The 22237-nt window shown below is 47.0% G+C and overlaps 1 protein-coding gene across 1 annotated transcript in view; it reads left to right on the top strand.

Moving 5' to 3' along the window:
- The first annotated feature begins 3167 nt into the window (after positions 1–3167).
- The window catches only part of MICAL3 (microtubule associated monooxygenase, calponin and LIM domain containing 3), a 171057-nt gene continuing 151987 nt past the window's right edge, over positions 3168–22237 (top strand). Inside the window, exons 1-4 of the mRNA XM_050920677.1 lie at positions 3168–3302; positions 3770–4153; positions 20125–20332; positions 21743–21859. Of these exons, the coding sequence (XP_050776634.1) occupies positions 3890–4153; positions 20125–20332; positions 21743–21859 (589 nt within the window). The 5' untranslated portion in view covers positions 3168–3302; positions 3770–3889. The remainder of the gene's footprint in view (positions 3303–3769; positions 4154–20124; positions 20333–21742; positions 21860–22237) is intronic.

Raw genomic sequence — 22237 nt, 5'->3', positions numbered from 1 at the left:
AGAAGGAATGAATATTGCTTGGAAGAAAAAAATGTTTGTTCTATCTAATGCTGTCCCAGTCACTTGCATGATCAAACTCCAAAGCACACATCACCTCCAAGACCCCTTCCAACTTGCTAAATTGGACTTAGAGCCAGGATGGGAATGAGTTTTGCAGGCAACCAGTTCTCTTACCATTTGCACATCTGTTCAAATGTTTATGCAACTTTGAAATTAACATTCTGTGCTGACTGTAGGGAGGAAACAGCACCTGGAATCATTCATGGCTTGTTTTATTTTTGTTGTTTTCTTTTGTCCTGACGTGAGCAGCAGATCCTGAGCATACTTGCAACCATGAGTCAGTGACAACCTCTTGCTATTGTTGTAAATAGAAACATGAGCCCTGTTCCTGCATGCACTTCATGGGCTTTGTCTTTTTCTCAACACTTCAGTGTAGTAGCCAAGGAATGTGCAGAGCTTCTGAGTCAGCAATCAGCTGCCTCGAGACAAAACATGCAGGATACTGCCGACTTGCAGAAAAGCCAGAGACACATACTTATACCCTGGAAACCTGGCAAATACTTCTGCCTGTCCTTGCCTTGGCCCCTGTAGTCCCTGTGATCTCTGGCTTGTTGCCCTCTGATTTCAGGGGCTTCAATTTTTTGCATCAAGAATGTAGAAATTGTAGGAGTGGGAGGTAAATGGAAATCCAGTGAAGCTACATGCAGAAAGAACAGCTGAATTTCTTCTTTAAGAATAAGTGGCTTAAATATAGCCCTTTATAAAGTGGAGTGTGAAGAAGAGTCCTGTCCCCGTGCCCCCCAAATATTTAATACATCACTTTGGTTAAGCTATGTACAATGAGACAAACCTACAGTAGAAGGTCAGGGCTTGGCAGGGCCGCCCAGAGGATTCCGGGGGCCTGGGGCCATCTGCGGCAGGTGGCTCCGGTGGACCTCCCGCAGGCGTGCCTGCGGAGGGTCTGCTGGTCCCATTGCTCCGGTGGAGCATCCGCAGGCACGCCTGCGGGAGGTCCACCGGAGCCGCGGGACCAGCGGACCCTCCGCAGCCATGCCTGCGGGAGGTCCACCAGAGCCGTGGGACCGGCAAGCGGCAGGGGGCCCCCCGCACGGCGAAATGTCTAGAGCCGGCCCTGTTCGGCGGCGGGGGGCCCTTCCGTTCTGGGACCCACTGCTGAAGTGCCCCGAAGACCTGCGGCAGGGGCCCCCCGCCAGCGAATTACCGCCGAAGCAGGACCCGCTGCCAAAGTGCAGCCAGCTCTTCGGCGGTAATTCGGTGGCTGGGGGCCCCCGCCACGGGTCTTCGGGGCACTTCGGCGGCGGGTCCCTGAACGGAAGGGCCCCCCGCCGCCGAATTACTGCCGAAGACTGGGTTGCACTTCGGCGGCAGGTCCCGCTTCGGTGGTAATGCGATGGCCAGGGGGTCCTTCCGCCCTGGAGCGGAAGGACTCCCCCGCCAGCGAAGACCGGGAGCAGAAGAAGCTCCGGGGCCTGGCCCCGCAAGAGTTTTCTGGGGCCCCCGAGTGAGTGAAGGACCCCTCTCCAGGGGCCCTGAAAAACTCTCGTGGGGGCCCCTGCGGAGCCCAGGGCCTGGGGCAAATTGCCCCTCTTGCCCCCCCCCTCTGGGCAGCCCTGGAGCTTGGCAGAGTTTAAACACAGAAATAGATGGCTGGAACTGTAGCAGTTTTGGGTTTAACCCACAGGGAGACTCCACTGCAGAATCATTCTGTTGCATTTGTTTGGTGAAATAAAAATAGAAGCAGCATTAAGGAATGAATCCTGTGGTGGCTTGGATCTGGGTGCATTAATAATGCTCTGTAGACTAATGGACTTCTCTGCGAAATTGCCATTATCTGCAGGGGGTTTATGTCACTTAATCTAGATTATTCATTATTGGGAAGCATTTTATAAGTGATAGGAAGCCTGGAGATAGCACTTAATACAAGGATCACACCGAGTGTTAGGATCTTTGAGTAATGGTAAGTGACAAGTAGACACAACACAAAACAGTAGTTGTACCTTGAATCTTTTAGCTAATTGGGGGGAGGGCTTACAGTCAGCATTACATAGATATAAACGAAATAAGTAATCCAACATGACAAGCATTATGTTGGAGTGCTTTTTAGCATTCCTCTGGGGTTAGAAGAGGGGCGACATTGTCTCTTTCAAGGCTTAACGCATAGTGACTTCAACCCCTGGAAAAGTATGCCTTGAGAGCCACAGCCTGGAGAGAATTTTCACTCTTGTGAAATGAGAATTAAGATTAAAAATAAGGAAGATCATCATTTCCATACCACTTAGTGGATGTTACTGATATGGCCATAACTACTGGCAGCCAATCAGAGAAACCACTTCAGTGCACTAAAACAGTTGCCCTAATGAAGTCCGAGTTGTGTAAACCCGCCACCATGTCTGGATTCTGTAGGTGAAAACTTATTTCTCTCAAACTAAAAAGAATTCTGTGTTGTGTAATGGAGTATAAGCCTACTCCACCATTCCCAGCACTGAGTATTCACTGTCATGTTGGGGTATGGTTCAATGTGCCCAAACAAACCGCTGCAAAGCTATGACCTATCGGGGCATCGATATGAGCTGCAACATTTGACTTGGCTTCCTTTCTGGTGAGAATCTGGAAATTTTTTATCTGAATCCTTAGATGCCTTTTCTGCCGTAGCCTCCTTTTTTTCTTTCAGCAAAAACTGCAAAGCTGCCTTTAATTAGTTCATATAAAATGCTGTACTCCTAAAGGAAAGAGTTTACAGTGATGGTAATACAGCATTCAAATCACTCCATCATATCCAGTTCCCAAAAAGCAATTAAGGCCAGAAGAATACCCACACACAGCCTAGACAGGGCAAAGTGAATGCCCTTGTGCGATGGAGCAGGTACACTTGGAGGCATCTTTTTCGTTCTAGTGATACTGATCTCCTTTGTAAAGCACTGTGAGATCTACTGATGAAATGAGTTAGAAATTTTTATTTTTATTTTGTTGTCCTTTTCTTCCTCAGTCATTTGGTTGCCATTTGCTGGTTAAACTTCCTTGGAGTGAAGTAGCCATGATCACTTTCCTTAGGTCACTCTTTAACGTCACTGTGTTTGAGACTTCTTCAGCCCAGTAGCACCATCTTCAACATGCTATTTCGTCTTCTCCAGGTGCTGTGTGTAGAGATGCGTGTCTCTTGTTGAATCAAAGAACCAGCATTGATTTTGCTGGTGGAATCTCAACTCTTGCAACTTTTTCTTACGTTGGTGGTGCTGGTGTTCATAAGAGGAGCTAGATGTAAGCACGGCTGTGTTATGGAGGTACTAGTCTCTCCACTGCTATGGTTATGTCTAGCTTTTCATTACAATTAAAAGCCTGATGTTTTTGTTTTGTTTGTTTTATTTAAACACTGCCTCCTCCTCCTCTCTCCAACTTCACCAAAATTTATCCAATTCACTTTAGACTTCTGACTATGGAGCACAAAAGAAAAACATGTTTGGAAAAACTTGCGTGTGGGAGGGAATCAGACAGAACATTCATGATTTGTTGGTCTTAAAAAAATCAGATGTAGAACTGTTTTCAAACAGTTCTAATAATTTTTTTTAGAATGTTTTATCTCCATCAGCTTGGCTGAGAACCTCCAATTGTGTGGTATTCAACTGGCCTCAGTGAGGACCATTGCCTTACTATTTATGGAAAGATTGAACTACTTTAGGTGATCAAAGTTGTAACTCTAGAAACATGAGTAAATGCAAGTTCATTGACACTTCTCTCTGTTACTTTCTAGGTTAATAATGCTTGTGGGCTAGAGGTGGAAGTGACTGGGCAGAGCAACATCAGGAAAGCCACCAGACTGGAAGAGCACAGCTGACCCCACGCCAACTAGGGCAGCTGTTGAGTGGGAAGCATGGAGGAAAGCAGGAATGAGAAGGTGAACCAAGCCCACATTCTCTTCGACAGATTTGTCCAGGCCACAACCTGTAAGGGGACTCTGAAAGCTTTCCAAGAGCTTTGTGACTACTTAGAGCTAAAGCCCAAGGACTATCGTTCTTTCTATCATAAACTCAAGTCCAAGCTCAACTACTGGAAAGCCAAAGCCCTCTGGGCCAAGATAGACAAGAGGGGCAGCCACAAAGACTACAAGAAGGGGAAAGCGTGCTCCAACACGAAGGTAAGGAAAATGGGTCTCCAAAGAGCTTGCACTCCTGAGCCAGTAATGATCAGCCTAACTTGATTCTATGACTTGTCTGCAGAATATGCAAGGGCAGTGACTGAGTGGGGGAAATCTACGGGGAAAGGTTTATAAGGAAAAGGAGTTTCTTCTTTGAATAATTGCACATTTCCATTCCACTGTCGGTATGAGTGTGCCCTGTGCACAAATGTTGGAAAAATTTCCTCCCCCAAACGGTACCCGTCGGGGTGGCAGGAGTGCCTTCTGTTGGTGGTATAAGGGGTCAGAGCCACCCCAACCCGCTTCAGTTCCTCCTTACTGGTAGTGACAGTTGTTGGAACAATTCAGGCCTGTTAATTCAAATGCTTTCCTCACTCCTTTTCTGTATTTAGATCCTGTTTACTAGTTTATTATTTATAGTTAGTGTTAGACAACTTGTAGTGCTAGGTTTCCATTTTTGGTCTATTTGGACCACTTTTTTTATCTTCCTGTACTGGAACAGTGCTGCATTCACAAGGGTTTAAGTCTTGCTGGACCTTCACAAAACCTGTGCCGGTCAGCGACCCGCACTCAACCTGTTTGAAATGTTTGGGGGAATCCCATGTTAATGACAAATGTCACATTTGCAGGTGATTCAAGCTCCATTAAAAAAAAAGGTGATGAGGCTTGAGTGCTTGCTTATAGAGGCAGCACTTCAACCCCCATCAGAACTGTCATGCAAGGAGAGCGCCTCAGGTACATCAGCTTCGGTGTGGAATGCTCTGCCAGAGATGTCTGCAGCTTCTTGGGACTGTACTCCAGGACCAAAGAAAAGATTCAGGCCTTCCTCAGGTTCAGTTCCTCATTCGGCTGCGTCTGTCCTGCAGCCAGACAGAGGCACAAACCTGAAGAAGCATTCAGGGGAGAGACAATCCCCCCACCCCCACAGGCAGACTTGTCACTTCCTAAGAGAGGATCATCATCTTGGGAGCCTGTGCCAGGTCTCAGGCTGTCCCCCTGAAAGGCATTTTCAGAGCCAACATATTATGCTAATCCCAACAACCCCAGAAGCATATGCAGCCTCAAGAAACGTGCTTAGCCTCACAGTACAGGTATGGCCAGCAGGAAAGGTCCTCAGCTGGTACTGATGCCCATGGTTCATACCTCACTTCATCCAGATCCTGCAGTGCTGCTACCCAAACCTTCATAGAAGTCCATGTTTTCTAGAGGAAAGCTTCCTATGATTTCTGTGATACCACCATGCCCAGGCTCAGGCTACCTCTCACCAGTCATATCTGGATTTGCACCTCTGCTGTCAGAAGCGTCTGACTCTTCTTCCTGGGACTTAGAGGTGAGGTCTTCTGTATTCCGCCCAGGATGGGGAACATATCCCCCGTCAGAATTGTTGGGACCCTGGGCCATGCAGCAGCCCCAGCACTGGCGTCCTCCTAAGGGTCAATGGCCCAGGCAAGGATGGGTCCCTGGCCCATATCCTTGGCCATTCTGGTGTGTTCCCCGCTCCTAGACCTCCTCTCAGTCATCTCACTTGCTGTCATGGAGAGTGCACCAGAGACATCAGCACAAAAAGCATCGTTTTCCCAGTACTGAGACTGGTACCGAGCATCTAGAAACCACTCACGCCCCCTCCCTGTCACATGCCACAAACCAACTGCTGCCTCAGCTGCTTGTTACTTCCTCATCACTAGATGAGGCTGTTGAGCCACCGCCAGATGACCACCGAGCTCATCAAGGTCTTTTAAAGAGTTGCCTCTGTATTTCGCATTCAGGCAGACGAGATGCACGAAAGCTCTTAAAGATTAGTGGTCATCCTGGTATCAGTCACCTTAGCCAGGGTGGCTCTGCCAGTTGGGCAGATACTCTTCTCTCAGCTTGTTTTGCTGTGGGGGCAAAGAAGAAGATACTTTGTCCCCTCTTAGGGATGTGAACATGTTTATTCTCATCCCCCTTCTCCCCCTTTGCCCCCCAGGTTCTCTTGTGTTGGCAGCTGCCAATGTGTGGGAAAGGTGGGGCCAAAAAGCATCCACACTGAAAGGTAAAGACTCAAAGAAGCTGGATCTGTTTGGTTGTACGCTTTATTCTTCAGGAACCATGCAATTCAGAATTGCAAACCAACATGCTCTCCTGAGTCAATATGACTTCACCCTCTGGAAGAACATTATGAAATTTAAAGACAAGCTACCAGAGGACTGTGAATTTGGTAGGACCCCCATTGGTCAATTTCTTGGTCATAAGATTTTAAAAATAATAAATTTTCATGATTTCAGCTATTTAAATCTGAAATTTCATAGTGTTGTAACTGCAGGGGTTCTGACCCAAAAAGGAATTGTGAAGGGGTGAGGGTCACTGTACTGCTACCCTTACTTTTAATCTGCTGCTGGCAGCGGCGTTCTCTTCAGAGCTGGGCAGCTGGGGAGTGGCAGCTGCAGACCGGGAGCCCAGCTCTGAAGGCAGAGCCACTGCCACCAGCAGTGCAGATGTCAGGATGGCCTGGTATGGTATTGCCACCCTTACTTCTGCGCTGCTGCTGGCGGGGTGCTGCCACTCTCCAGCCACCCAGCTCTAAAGTCAGCGCAGAAGTGAGGGTGACAATATCGCAACCTTCCCCTAAAATAACCCAGTGACCCTCTGCAACTCCCTCCTGGGTCAGGACTCCCCAATTTAAGGAACACTGGTCTCTCTGTGAAATCTACATAGTACAGTATAGTGTAAAAGCACACAAAGGCCAGATTTCATGGTCTGTGACACATTTTTCATGGCCATGAATTTGATAGGGCTCTAGCTATAGACAAGAATTTGCACTAATGGCTGAAGAGGTTAAACTGGTTACTAGAACTGCTCTTCAGGATAGTTTGGATAGCACAGACTCGGTTGCTCAAACCGTGGCATCACCTATTACTATGAGAAGGTGTTCATAGTTGCAGTTGCCTGGGCTACCTCTAGAGCAGTGGTTTCCAAACTTTTTGATTGTGCACCTCATCAGTAAAAAAATTTTGAGCATGCACCCCCAATATATGTATATTTATGTATAAATTATATACATGTACTATTGTACTAATATATTATGTACATTATAAAACGTACACAAAAAATAGAAATTAAAGCATGAAATAAAGATTAAATAATTTAAATTTTTTTTTATTTATTAATGGTACTAAAACCTCTTTGCTTTCACCAAAAAAATTAATATTTTTTAGTGAGAGCAATATGATTTGAATATGCTTCATTGTTTCTGAAAATCTTGGTTTAACACTTTGTGATACAGCGATTCGAAGGTCTGGGTTAGGGTTAGGTGCAGGAGGGCGCTCAGAGTGAGGTGCAGGGTGTGGGAGGGTGCTGAGAGTGGGGTGCAGGGCCTGGGAGGGAGTTAGGGTGCGGGATGGCGCTCTGGGAGGGAGTTGGTGGGCTGTGGGGTCTGGGAAGCAGTTAGGGTGCGGGACGGCACTCAGGGTGGGGTGTGGGGTCTGGGAAGCAGTTAGGGTGCGGGAGGGCACTCAGGATGGGGGTGCGGGAGGAGACTCAGGGCTGGGGGAGGCAGGAGGGGCAGAGCACTTACCTGGGGCAGCTCCTGTTTGGTGCAGGGATTGTGCAAGTGACTCTGCACAGCGTGACACTGCCCCCATGGCCGCGATTCTAGGAGCTACCCCTCCCCCTCCCAGGGCAGGCAGGGCCACCCAGAACGCAGGGGCTTTAGGGGCTGCAGGGCCTGGGGCCCCGGGGCCCTAGCCTGCAGCTCTAAAGCCCCTTTCGGAATGCGGCCCTATGAGCACGGGCTGGAGAACTCAGGAGGAGCAGGGGCAGCCGTGCAGCCAGCGGCAGAGAGAAGCGGCACTTTCCCCTTCAAAGCGCCACTTCTCTCCGGCCGGCTTTGAAGGGGAAAACGCCACTTCTTTCTGGCTGCTGGCTGCATGGCTGGCCCTGCTTCTCCATGGGCCAGAGGACTTGGGTCCGCATTCCGAAAGGGGCTTTAGAGCTGCAGGCCAGGGTCCTGGGGCCCCCTTAGCCCAGCACCCTGCAGCCCCTAAAGCCCCTGCGTTCCGGGTGGCCCTGCCTGGCTGGGAGGGACAGCTTCCCTGCTTGCTCGCTTCCTCCCTCCTTCGGCCGTGCTCCCCCTCCCCTTTTTTTTCCCTCCAGTGACGCTCCTCCCACCGTGCTCCCCAATGGATAGTCTTGCGCACCCCCACTTTGGAGACCATTGCTGTAGAGGTCCAACAGACTATCCAGGACCTTAAAGGAGGAGAAGATCCCTTCCTCTTTTCAGAGAAAACAGACAAGTTTCAGAGCCTTAAGAATTCCATGGCAACATTCAAATCCCTTGGGATGCATACCCCAGCAGTAAAAAGGAAGCAGCTTCATCTGCAGCAGCCATACAGACACTAGGAGTTTTCTTCCCCAATCCCAAGATCTACTAAGGAAAAAGAGCTGAGATTAAAGGAGATGCTGTCTGCTGCCCTCATCCTGTCCAGCCACTTCATCCAAGCAGGCATTTTGATGGGTTTGTGAAGGGAAGTGTACTAGTCACCATAGCTCCATCTGTTCTCCAGTGTTCGTTTACCAATCACTGAGGCTGCGTGTCTGTCATGAAAGTCACAGATTCCGTGATTTTCCACAACCTCCATGACTTCTGCAGTGGCCAGTGTGGCTCTCCCCAGGGCCATCCAAGCAGCTGGCCTTGGGGACAGCAAACCAGCTGCTGCTGGAACGGCCCCACCGCCAGCCACTCGCACAACCCTGGGGCCAGCTGCACCGGCTGCTGCTGGGGCAACCCCTGGCTGCCGGCCCTGGGGACTGACTGAGCAACGGCTGGTGCAGCTGGCCCCAGCGACCGCCTGAGCAGTGGTCCTGCTCAAGCAGTGGCCAGTGAGGCTGGCCCTGGAAACCTCCGGAGCTTGTCCGGGGATGGCTAGAGCAATGGCCCCAGGAACAGCTGCATCAGTTGCTGTTCGGTGGCCACTGGCCCCAGTGATGGCCTGAGCAGCAGCCAGTGGGACTGGCCCCGGGCCCCCCCCATCCAAGATTTAGTCAGGGGTATTTATAGTAAAGGTAATGGACAGGTCATGGGCTGTGATTTTTCTGTTTATTGCCTGTGATCTGCCCATGACTTTTACTAAAACTACCTATGACTAAAGCGTAGTCTTACCAATCGCTTATCACACTTCCTAGGTATTTGGACCCACATAACTTCAGGCCAGTGATGGGTGTTAAGCATGGTGGAATTGGGGTGTGCCATCCAGTTCAGTTCTACCCCCTCTGCACTCTCTCTTCCCTGTCCCTCTTCAGGAATCACTCTCATGAGATTGCCCTTCAACGGGAGATCTTATCACTTCTTCAGGCAGGGGCAATAGAGGAAGTTCCATTGTACCTCGGGGGGGGGGGAAGCTTCTGTTTCTGCTATTTCTTGATTCCCCCTCCCTGCCCCCAAAGACAAAAGGGGTCTCAGACCTATATTAGACCTAATGGAGTTAAATGAATTCCTGAAGAAAATAAAATTCCAGATTGTTACCCTAGCTTCAGTTATTCCTTCCCTGGAGCAGGGGGATTGAGATGCTTATTTCCATGTCACAATGCATCACAACCATCAGAAGTATCTCAGATTCATGGTGAATGGCTGCTACAGTATTATCAGTTCATAGTGCTTCTGTTTGGTCTGTCAGCTGCTCCTCGAGTGTTCATGAAGTGCATGGCAGTTGTAGCAGCTCTGCTAAGAAAATTAGATGTCCATGTATTCCTGTACCTGGATGACTGATTGATCAGAGGTCAGTCCAAGGTTCAAGTCCTATCCAGAATATCAACTGTCTTGTCCATGTTCGATGCACTGGGGCTTCTTGTAAATAGAGACAAATCAATCCTAAAACCAAGAGAGACAATAAAATTCACCAGGGCAGTCTTCGACTCTTATGAACTCCAAGGCCTTTCTGCCTCAAGCCAGGTTTGAAACTTTCAGGGACTTAGTGCTGCAAATGAGAGCATTCCCTCACACAATTGTATGCAGCTGTCTCAACCCCTTGGTCACATGGCAGTATGTAGTTCATCATGCCAGATCACACCTCAGAAAGCTGCAAGCATGGCTTGCATCAGTTTATGCTCCGATTTAGATAAACTGGTTTGAGTGCCAACATTAATTTTATCATCTCTCAGCTGGTGGATGAACCCTCTGAAAGAGTACATGAGGATTCCCTTACTTCCCCTCACTACCAAACCTCACTGTAGTCACAGATGTGACTTTTCTGAGCTGGGGAGCTCATGGACGGTCCCTGGAGACTTAAGGTCTTTGATTGTCTCAAGATTTAGAGACTCTCTAAATATCAGGGAGTTAAGAGTGGTATGTCTAGTCTGCTTGGCCTTCCACCCCCACATAGTTGGGAAAAAAATTGTTAATTCTGACAGTTTGGTGACCATGTTTTACATAAACAAATAAGAAGGAGCGTGGTTGAACCAGCTGAGCCAGGAGGCAGTTCGCCTCTGGGAATTTATGTATAACCAACTCAATTAATCTCAGAGCTGCGTATTTTCAGGAGAAACTAAACACATTAGTGGATCAGCTGAGCAGATCCATCTCTGATTACCAGGAGTGGTCATTACATCCAGATGTGGCTAGGTCCATCTTCCAACTGTGGGGGACTCCCCAGGTGGACCTGTTTTCAACAAGAACCAACAAAAAATATTAGTTTTGTCCCTGAGGAGGACTCAGCAGCCCAGGCTTGCTGACAGATGCCTTTCTCCCATCCTGGAAGAAATCTCTCCTATACTCTTTCCCTCCAATTCCTTTTGTATTCCCAGAGTCGTTTTCAAAGTGAAACAAGAACATGCTCACCTCATCTTTTATAGCACCATCGTGACCTCATCAGCACTGAGTTGACCCTGCTGTCCTTGTCTGTCGAGCCTCCCCTATCTCTCCTGTTGGATCCAGATGTAATTTCCGAGGACCATGGATGTCTGCTCCAACCCAACCTCCGAGCTCTCTGTCTGTCAGTGTGGATACTTCTTGGCTGACATGCTTTGAGAAATCCTCCTCAAAGATCATTCAGAAAGTGTTTCTGAATAGAAAACCCCCCTCAACTAGGAATACTTACCTGGCTAAGTGGAAGTGCTTCTCTACCTGGTCTCTTGCAGAAGGTGTATCTCCAGAGGAGGCACCCTTGGGCCTTCTGCTGGACTATCTGCTAATTCTAAAACAGTGTTTGGCTATTAGCTCTAGAAGAGTGCATCTCAGCAGCTATTTCAGCCTTCCATTTCTTGGTGGATGATAGATCCCTTTTTTCAAACCCCATTGTCACCCAATTCCTAAAGGGCTTGGTCCGATTATACCCAACATGTGTGAGATGCCATCCCTCCTTGGGATCTGAGCTTAGTTCTAGAAAAATTGAAGGGACCTCCCTTTGAGCCATGGGCAACTTGCTCCCTCCTTCGCTTTTCCATGAAGGTGGCATTTGTAGTGGCAATTTCTTCAGCTAAAAGAGTGGGCAATTTGAGAGTTCCATTCTCGTAGCCCACTTGCAGAGTTTTCCATGAGAATAAAGTTTATCTCCGCCCTCACCCTACATTTCTTACAAAAGTAGTCCCTTATTTTCATGTTAACCAAGCAATCTACTTGCCCATGTTCTGTCTGAAACTGCATGCACATAGGGTCTTCGTTCTACACTTTTGTTTCTCATTATGCCGTTTCCCATCAGTCCAGAGACCATGGCAGTTTCGGACAGGTTGTCGAACTATCTCGGTTCTAGTAGACTCCAAACCCACTTTCATGCATGTTTTCTTTTGAGTCACCTAAAGTAGAATGGACCTGTGCAATCACTTGAAGAAGAAACTGATTATCTACCTATCTGTAACTGTTATTCTTCGAGATGTGATGCACATGTCCATTCCACAACCCACTCTCCTTACCCTCTTTATTGGAGTCTGTCTGGTATGAAGGAACTGAGGGAGGGTTGAAGGTTGGTTTTGTCCTCCTGTACCAGCACATGGTAGCATGTAGCAGCTGAGGACTCCAGCCACCTCGGCAGGTACCACTGAGAGGAGAAAAGTGCATGAGGCGTGCGTGCACCTACAGAGGAACAGATATATTCAACATGTCTCGAAGAATAACAGTTACGGAAAGGTAGGTAACTGTTTTATGCCATCACTCTCAGTATGGTGATGGACCGAGATAATTTTACAGTTCTACATCTGTGTTCTTACAATTCTACATTACAGCACATACCAACCTTTTAAGATGAATTACTTACTATGAGGAGTTTCTGCTCTAAGTCTTAGCAGAATTCATTAAACAGAGTTGTAAGGAAGAGAAAATCACATGCTATGCTGTTTTTTCTCTAGTAGTTAAGCTTACACACTGCAGTTCGGTTATCTGCGTAGAATAATTTTTCAGTAAATATATATTTAAATATACTTGTGAATTATTTTTTGGTAAGTGATCACCCAGTTTCTTTTAAAAAGGAAGGTGAGAGAGAGGAGTATGATACAATTAAGAAACTCCAGAAATTAGAGTGGGAGGATGTCTTGCTTCTCCCACTAAGAGTGAGATGTTGTTCATTGCTATATATTCACCTTCCCTGAGGAAGCAAATGTCTTGATTAATTCCTGTGTTACAGAAACTGAAATGAAAGTAATTTCTGTTAATGTGCAGTCAGTGACCTGTAATACAGATGACTGAATTTTAATTCCCACTTGGATATTAGAAGGTTATTTTAGTTTCTTCCTTGTTTGTTTATTCGATTCTGTTTTTTATAGGGTTGGTAACTAAAGGCTTCAGTATGAAATATTTACTGCTAATGGTGGTGTCTTCTTGAAGACCTATGCACAGTTTTCTAAGATTTGCTACATGCCTTTAAAGAGAGAGCCCGTGTTGGGCTGTTTGTGTGTAGAGAAATGCAATGCAGATATGAGTTTTTACTTTTACCTGTTTTCTCTAATGCTATTTATTACTTGTCTCAGATTCTGGTTGAATCACCCATTAAGACTTTTTTATATGACATCTGAGAAATGACCATAGTTGTATTATAGATAGTGCTCGAGTGAGAGTTGAGTCTATTTGACTTAACGAAAGCTTACGTTACTTGTTCACTTTTTTTATAATTTTTTATATTCCTGCTTTTAAACACAGTTTGCAGACAACTAGTTAAAAACACACACAAATGGGGAAAAAACCTACATTGAAGTTTCCCTTAAGGGCTAAGATTTTACATACGTTAAGTCAGGACATTTATCTATCATTTCTGCAATAACTTCAGTTCTGTCATATTGTGCACACACACTAGACCAATTTTTGGGAAGGTTTCAGACAATCCGAACTGGGGTGAAGTTGAGGGGTTGAGGTAATCAGAAGCCTTGGTGCTGTGAAACTGGAGAGGGGTGCTAATCCTGTGAATCTCAGCTTTAGCTCTGCAGTCTTAAGAACTGTGTTGAACTGAAGCCCAAAACCCTGCAGGTGTGAGAGTCCGGTCATTGCACAATGTTGCCTTTATGCAGCTAACCAGAAAATTAGGGTTATAGAGTATTAAAGCAGAAGAGTTGCACATGGTGTTTTGCTCAAACTCGAACACACACTGTGGCATAAGCATTAAAAATGTAATGTTATGGGGTTATTTCACTGTGGGAACCACTGCTTGGAATGTCTTTACTCTTGTTCCTGAAAAATCTCAGCTACAGGGTATTTTTAGGGGGGAAGTTGGGTATAATGTGCACAGCTGTTGCAGCTATTGATCCTAATTTCCACTTCAAGTTTAGAACTTGTCACTGTCTCCAGTTGTAGAGCTTCAGCTAAATTACTGTTGGCACCTCCTTATAAATCCAATACATAGTGCTTTGAGTTCTGAACATTCTTACAGGTGAGCCAGTTTTTGCATGGGGTCTTGACCTGGAAAGGGGTTGGAAGTGTGAGGAAGAGAGATGATCAGTTCAAAAACAATTGCTTAAATATCTGTGGGATCCTTGAATGACTTTTAGCTTAGTAGTAATATTATTTAGTAAGTCGTCCTCTGGAGGCACAAGAATGGACGTGCATCAGTATATTATTAGATGCCTTACAGGCTACATACAGAATATCAGTTCCCAGAAACCCAATAGATATATCCAGAATATCTAAATGCTTAAGTATGACCTAAACTTGCATTTGAAGAAAGAATGAGAAGTAGAATTTAAGAAAAACAGATTTTGACCTTACTAGGACAAAATCATTGATAATTAATATACAGGAACATTCTGTGGACCTGAATTTATGAGCTATCCAGTATAAAATAATTCATTTACTCTCTTGGATCCTATCATGACTACTTCACATTGGGAGTGTCATCAGAAAAATAAAAGTTGGCTGTGTAAATGTGGCCTTGACCCTTATATCATATTTAGTCCTCTTTGGGGATGTGGTTGTGAAAAAAATGGAGTGGTCATTAACTGTATAAAGATGCAGCTGTTCAGCTATAGGTGATACTTATCCTCATCGTAACCTTGACAGATGGAAGAAAAGTTTTTGAGAATTGTATTATCAGCAAAGAAATCAGTAACAAATGGGAAAAACTCACCAGATCCTCCGGATCTAGGACTTTTTGCAAGTGCTTAATGGAGGGGGAAAAAAATCTTTCAAGGAGTGAGTTGAAAGTTTATGACTTAATCTGGATCCCCTTTTTGGAATCGTATTGTAAATCATTTAATGTTTCAGCTGGCCTTCTTTCTGGTGGCCTGAATTGTTGATTTGATGGTTCGTTTGGTTGGGGAACCTGTTGTGGTGCCCTTCCTTTTTTAGTTTCATAGTTTCAGATCATAACTAAGATCTCTGCCTGAAGATTAATTGTAATGATTAACCAGTGGGATCTGTGATAGACCCAGGCCAGTTGAGAACCACAGAGTAGTAAATGGGAGATATACTGGCCACTGGATAAGCAGTTTTCTGTTCCCTGACTGACCAGAGCAGGGTCTGCTCCAGGCTAATGAGAACACCCGACTCCTATTAACCTGCCAAGAGTCAGGTGAGGCTGTTAAGCACCTGCCTCTAATTAAGGCCCCTCTGATGCTATAAAAGGGCTCACTCCAGTCAGGCCAGGGTGAGCCAGAGGAGAGGAAGTGTGTGCGAGGAACTGGGAGCAAGAGGTGTGCAAGAAGCTGAGAGTGAGTGGGCATACTGCTGGAAGACTGAGAACTACAACCATTATCAGACATCAGGAGGAAGGTCCTGTGGTGAGGATAAAGAAGGTGTTGGGAGGAGGCCATGGGGAAGTAGCTCAGGGAGTTGTAGCTGTCACGCAACTGTACCAGGAGCCACTCTAGACAGCTGCAGTCCACAGGGCCCTGGGCTGGAACCCGGAGTAGAGAGTGGGCCCAGGTTTCCCCCAAACCTTCCAACTCCTGATCAAACACAGGAGGAATTGACCTGGACTGTGGCTTCTACCAGAGGGGAAGGTCTCTGGGCTGTTTCCTGACCAACAGAGTGAATCTGTGAGGTGAGCAAATCTGCCAATAAGCACAGGACCCACCAAAGTAGAGGAGGAACTTTTGTCACGGACCTCAAACAGCGTCATGTTTTGGGAGAGACCATTATGGCTACTTCACATTGGGAGTGTGATCAGAAAAAAAAAAAGTTGTCTGTATAAATGTGGCCTTGATGTTCATGTTTTGGGAGAGACCATTTAATCAGCAATTGGGGCTCTGATCAGTCTCTAGCACGCTTAAGAGCTGCTCAGGGAGTGTAGGAGAAATCCAACCCAGAGGCCCCAGTAAGTCCTAGGAAAACATTTATGGAGCAGCCTAAGATCTATACCACTTCATTGAGATATAAAGTGTGTAGGATCACTGACTCTCCATGAGGTACTGAACAGAACTCAGTTCCTATTGTGACCATTTGCTGGCACTACTATGATGGGTCCTGAGCTTTCTCTTCTTGTGGGAGTGTTCAGGGTGCCATTTCTCGCCCCTGATTTGGGGCATTAACTGTCCCACTAGTATCCCAGAGAAGGAGAGTGGAGAGGGAGGGACCTGGGCCCGCCCTCTACTCTGGGTTCCAGCCCAGGGGCCCTAGGGATAGCAGCAAATCACTTGAACTAGTGATTCCTTCCCCTGGGCTACTTCCCTCTCTGGCCCTTCAGCTTGTGGGGCTTCATGCCCTCTCTCTGCTTGGGCAAGGTTTCTCTCAACCCTTTGTGTTTGTGGAGTCCCTTGGCTCTGTACAAGCCGGGTTTCCCTTTACCAAGGGTCTTGATCTTCTGGCCTGCCCCAACACTTTTCCAAACTCTCCTCTTCTTCTCTCCAGCTGCGTTCCTTCAAACTGCTCTCTGTTCCAACACCAAACCACTCTGCTTCAACTCCTCCAACTGTCTGATTGAAGCAGGGGTTTTTTTATCAGGTGACTGGCTTCAGGTGCTCTAATTAAACTGTAGCAGCCTCTCTTCCCTCTACAGAGAATAAGGCTCTCATCATCCTGGGATTTAGGCCTGGTCTACACTGTGCGTTTAAACCGAATTTAGCAGCGTTAAACCGATTTAACCCTGCACCTGTCCACACAATGAGGCCCTTTATATCGATATAAAGGGCTCTTTAAACTGGTTTCTGTACTCCTCCCCAACGAGAGGAGTAGCGCTGAAATTGGTATTGCCATGTCGGATTAGGGTTAGTGTGGCCGCAAATCGACGGTATTGGCCTCCGGGCGGTATCCCACAGTGCACCATTGTGACCACTCTGGAAAGCAATCCAAACTCTGGTGCACTGGCCAGGTAGACAGGAAAAGTCCCGCAAACTTTTGAATTTCATTTCCTGTTTGCCCAGCGTGGAGCTCTGATCAGCACGGGTGGCGATGCAGTCCCAAATCCAAAAAGAGCTCCAGCATGAACCGTACGGGAGATACTGGATCTGATCGCTGTATGGGGAGACAAATCTGTTCTATCAGAGCTCCATTACAGAAGACGAAATGAGAAAGCATTTGGAAAAATCTCCAGGCTATGATAGAGTCCACAGCACAGTGCTGCGTGACAAGCGTAACGGAAAGCCAAAGAATCAAATGGACACTCATGGAGAGAGGGAGGAGAGACTGAGGACTCCAGCTATCCCAGAATTCCTGCAGTCTCCGAAAAGCATTTGCATTCTTGGCTGAGCTCCCAGTGGCTGAAGGGTCAAAAACATTGTCGCCAGTAGTTCAGGGAGTATGTCGTCAATTTACGCCCCCTCACCCAAAGAAAAGAGAACAAAATTGTTTCTCGCCACTTTTCAATGTCACTGTATGTCTACTGGATGCTGCTAGTAGACGGGGTGCTGCAGCGCTAAACAGTGGCATCCTCTCCCCTCCCTTCCCCTGTGGCAGACGGTACAGTACAAAATGATTGATAGCCATCCTCGTCATCATCCCGTGAGTGCTCCTGTCTGGCATCAGTGAGGTCGGCCGGCGGCGCTTGGGTAAAAATGGGAATGACTCCCTGTCATTCCTGGCAGATGGTACAAAATGCTGGGTAACGGTCCTCATCATAGCAGCTGGAGCCTGAGCTCCATCAGCCTCCCCGCCCCCTCCTTTCGTGTCTAAAGAAAAGATTCTGTACTCCCTGGACTATCATATCAGTGGGAGGCTGCCTCCCCCTCACTTTATCTCACTCAGAAGTCAGTGTTTCTTATTCCTCCATTCTTTATTACTTCATCACACAAATGGGGGGACACTGCCATGGTAGCCCAGGAGGGGTGTGGGAGGAGGGAAGCAATGGTTGGGGTTGTTGCAGGGGCACTCCCTAGAACGGCATGCAGCTCATCATTTCTGCGAGATCTCTGGGGCTCTGACCCAGAGTGGCTGTGCTTTCTGGCTCTCTAGTAGACTTGCCCCATATTCTAGGCAGGACTGACTCTATTTTTAGACAAAACATAAAGAAGGGAATGACCCGGGGAATCATTCCCAGTTTTGTCCATGCGCCCTCGGCCAACCTCAGCGAGGCCAGCCAGGAGCACCCATGACAGCAGCAGAGGGTACAAAATGCTTGATAACCGTCATTTCATCGCCAAATTACAATGGCAGACAGTGCAATAGGGATGGTAACCATCTCTGCTACCTTGCAAAGGCAAATGAATGCTGCTGTGTAGCACTGCAGTATTGCCTCTGTCAGCAGCATCCAGTACACATACGGTGACAGTGACAAAAGGCAAAACAGGCTCCATGGTTGCCATGCTATGGCGTCTGCCAGGGAAATCCAGGGAAAAAGGGCGCGAAATGATTGTCTGCCGTTGCTTTCATGGAGGAAGGATTGAGTGACAACATTTACCCAGAATCACCCACGACACTGTTTTTGCACCGTCATGCATTGGGATCTCAACCCAGAATTCCAATGAGCGGGGGAGACTGCGGGAACTATGGGATAGCTATGGGATAGCTACCCACAGTGCAACGCTCCAGAAATCGATGCTAGCCTCGGTACATAGACGCACCCCGCCGAATTATTGTGCTTTGTGTGGCTGCGTGCACTCGCCTTTATACAATCTGTTTTACAAAACCAGTTTATGTAAAATCGGAATAATCCTGTAGTGTAAACATACCCTTACATATCTCCCATCTGTCACTCTCCTGCTGCACTCTGGTCATGCTGTATCACGCTATGTTTTCAGGCAGAAAAATAATATGATAAAGGTGGACTGTTTACTACAAATCATCCTGTGAGCCATTTGGGCTAGTATACAGGGTTTCTCTTAGGCCATAGGATTGCACTCTGGGTCAGGGCCAGCTCCAGGCCACAGCTCGCCAAGCGTGTGCTTGGGGCGGCACGTTGTGGGAGGCGCTTTGCCGGTTGACAGGAGGGCGGCAGGCGGCTCCGGCGGACCTCCCGCAGGTGTGCCTGCGGAGGGTCCACTGGTCCTGCGGCTCCGGTGAAGCATCCGCAGGCACGCCTGCGGGAGGTCCACTGGAGCTGCAGGACCACCGGACCCCCCGCAGGGAAGCCTGCGGGAGGTCCACCGGAGCCATGGGACCGGCGAGCAGCAGAGCGCCCCCCACAGTGTGCCGCCATGCTTGGGGCAGCGAAATTGCTAGAGCCGGCCCTGCTCTGGGTAAGTAACGCCAATGTACCATCTTGTTTTTTTTTAATCCTACTAAGACATTATGGTGCTCTTGCTATTCAGAGATATCTGGCTTTGTAATTATGTTCAGGTTACTAGTTACTATCCTTCATTACTAACAGTGCTTGTGGGTGGAGTGAAGAATGAGGTTGGAGGAAGAGAGAACACACAGCAGAAGTAGACTTGAAGGGAAATGTGTCCTGCTAGAAGTTGTCTCTTCAGTTAGAGAAGAGCTGCGTCTATGCTGAATTTTGTTTCCTAAAACTTCCCACTGTTGCTGCTTTGATGGTGGCAATGGTAGGAATGGTAAAGTAACCACAAATCTGTGCATTTTTTCTGCAGTGTTGTCCCATGCTGCTCAGAATGGGTCTTGATGAGCTACTGGTTAAAATATCCCAGCTCCTGTGTCTTGCCTACCCTAATACTCTCACCATTGCTACCACTGGTGCAGCTCCACAACACTGGGAAATTTTAAGGAAAAAGCCTCGTGTAGGCAAGGCCATTGGTAGTTGCCTCCTAAATGGCCAATTCAGGCTTTGGGAAGTATAAGTAGTAAGAGAAAATGGCTCAATTACCTGCTCTGAGGAGAGAAATTAACACAAACTGGGCCAGGATCCTTTGGAACTCTTGACACTACTCAGATTTTACGAAGATGGAAGAGTACAGCTTGGCACACTTCTTCATCGAGACTTGAAAATGCACAATTGATTTGTTTGCTCCTCACCACTTCTGCTGGTGTAACGTGCTTGCTTTAATTCAAGCCACAGTAACTGCATTAACAGATTAGTGACAGAGCATGCAGGTGACATCAAAAGGATTTGTGTCTGGTGAAATCCCAGCTTGTGATGCAGATATAGGACAATAGGACTGAGTGAAGTCCCTTGTGCTGCTTTGAAGTTGTGGTAGAAATATTTTTTTTTTTATTCAGGTCTATAATGTTGCTTGGTGCCAATGTTTTGCAGTGTCTCATAATTGGGGCTGGACCCTGTGGCCTTCGTACAGCCATCGACCTGTCCTTGCTAGGAGCCAAGGTGGTGGTCATAGAAAAGCGAGATGCCTTCTCTCGCAACAATGTGCTGCACCTGTGGCCATTCACCATCCATGACTTGCGGGGCCTTGGCGCCAAAAAGTTCTATGGCAAGTTCTGCGCAGGAGCCATCGACCACATCAGTAAGTAAAGCATCTGTTATTCACACATCCGATCTCACTTCTCCTCAGGGAAAAGGTGGGAAATATGTAGTGACTCAGTAAAATTTAATCTTCAGCAATAGCTCCTCTGATCTGCTATGTCCCTGTAATATGTGACTCTGATGCAATTCAGTCCTATGTTTTTATAACATTGTTTGGGCCAGACCTAGACATGGGTTAAAGGTGGGGCTGTTGCCGAACTTGTAATTGCAACCCAGCATACACCTATGATGTTGCCATGAACCCTTCCTTTCTTCTTTGAAAATTAGACTTGGGGAACCAGCCTCCCTTTCAACTGATAATTCTCTTCAAGTGCCTCAGTCTTACCCCTACAACTGTCACACTACAAATGCTAGACAAGTTGCCGAAAATGGCCTAATACCCTTGATCATCACACTTTGCCTACGGCCCTACAAAACCCCCAAAAGTAGAAATAAAGCTATAACACTCCTGGTACAGGCAAATATAAGACAATTTCACATAGGTTGTAATGTATGCATTTGGAAGAGTGGAAAGAAGTGATGAAGATGGAGTCACTCACTACGTAATGTTTTTAGGAAAGTGTCTGAGGACAAGGAAAGCTGCCAGACTATGAATAGGATTTGATTGGGTAGAGGGTTAGGAATCAAGCTACTGAGAAGATAAGATAGGTTTGATTTAAATGGGGGATCTACTGCCCTTTTAAAGCTGACTGACTATGCTTTCACAGTCAGCAGGGTCATGCATTCTGTTGTTTTTTATCATGTATTGGGCATGTCCCCAGCCAGTTCTTTTTAACCCCCGGGGATGTTTTCTAGCAAGTGGTGAGCCAACAAAAGCTGGAAGATAAGGAAGCAAATCCTGCCTAGCAGCAGCTGATAAACAGGACTTGGCCTCCAGTAGGACTGACAGAAAGATCTCTGGAATTTTGATCTTACAGACAGACACACAGAGCATTCCATCCTCTTTTGTCCATCTCCCCCCCACACCCAATTACAGCAATTAAGTGGAGTCCTGAATTAGCCAGCAGAGTTTTCTCTGCATAGTAGCAGTGTCTTTCTCTCCTGTAGTATTCTTCCAGGCCTATAAACTGCCTACCTCACTCTAAGAAGCTGTGCTAGCTCTTGAAGGAGCAGAAGGTGTGAACCTTGATGCCCTGCCATGAACCCTGAACCACAGTCCTTGGGATAGGAAGGCAGGTGTTGGACAAACTTCCCCATTGGTCTGGGAGACTGATTTCTGTGTTCTTTAAAAACATCTTATAAAATGCTTTATTTATAAAAATGATCTGAAGAGGCTTATGTAGTAACTGGTCCTTCCATAAGATGTGCACTGAGGAACATTTATAACACAGGTAGATTTTGTCTTCATACAATATTAACTTATTGTCTGAGTTTATCTCCTATCCTGCAGGTATCCGTCAGCTCCAGCTCATCCTCTTGAAGGTTGCCTTGATCTTGGGAATAGAGATCCATGTCAACGTGGAATTCCAGGGGCTTATCTATCCCCCTGAGGACCAGGAGAATGAGAGTAAGTAGAACAAAAGGAGAGGTGTGTGGGGGAGAGGGGACTAGGAGAGTAAAAATGGTACAGGTGCATGCACACAATGCTGCTCTTCAGACTGAAGAAGCAGGCTAGTTTAATCCAATAGATTTTACTTTCTAGTACCTAAATTTAGTGGTTCTTGGTGGTCCCGATGGATATTCACTGTGGGTTTGGATGCGCTCTCTTTGCCCTGGACCAGAAATTCTTCAATAGCAGCGTCTGTTGGTTTGCACCTGCACCTTTCATCTCCATATGCTCCGAACCGAGGGCATAAGAGGCAGTGCGGAACAGCCACCTCTCCAATTCCTGCTCTACCGCAAATCTGAAGAGGGTCTGAGCAGTGGAGGAGGAGGATGGGATGCA

The sequence above is a fragment of the Gopherus flavomarginatus genome, chromosome 1 (assembly GCF_025201925.1).
Source record: "Gopherus flavomarginatus isolate rGopFla2 chromosome 1, rGopFla2.mat.asm, whole genome shotgun sequence".
Classification (NCBI taxonomy): domain Eukaryota; kingdom Metazoa; phylum Chordata; order Testudines; family Testudinidae; genus Gopherus; species Gopherus flavomarginatus.
The sequence above is the reverse complement of the archived record's forward strand: the minus strand, read 5'-3'. Positions and strand labels throughout refer to the sequence as shown.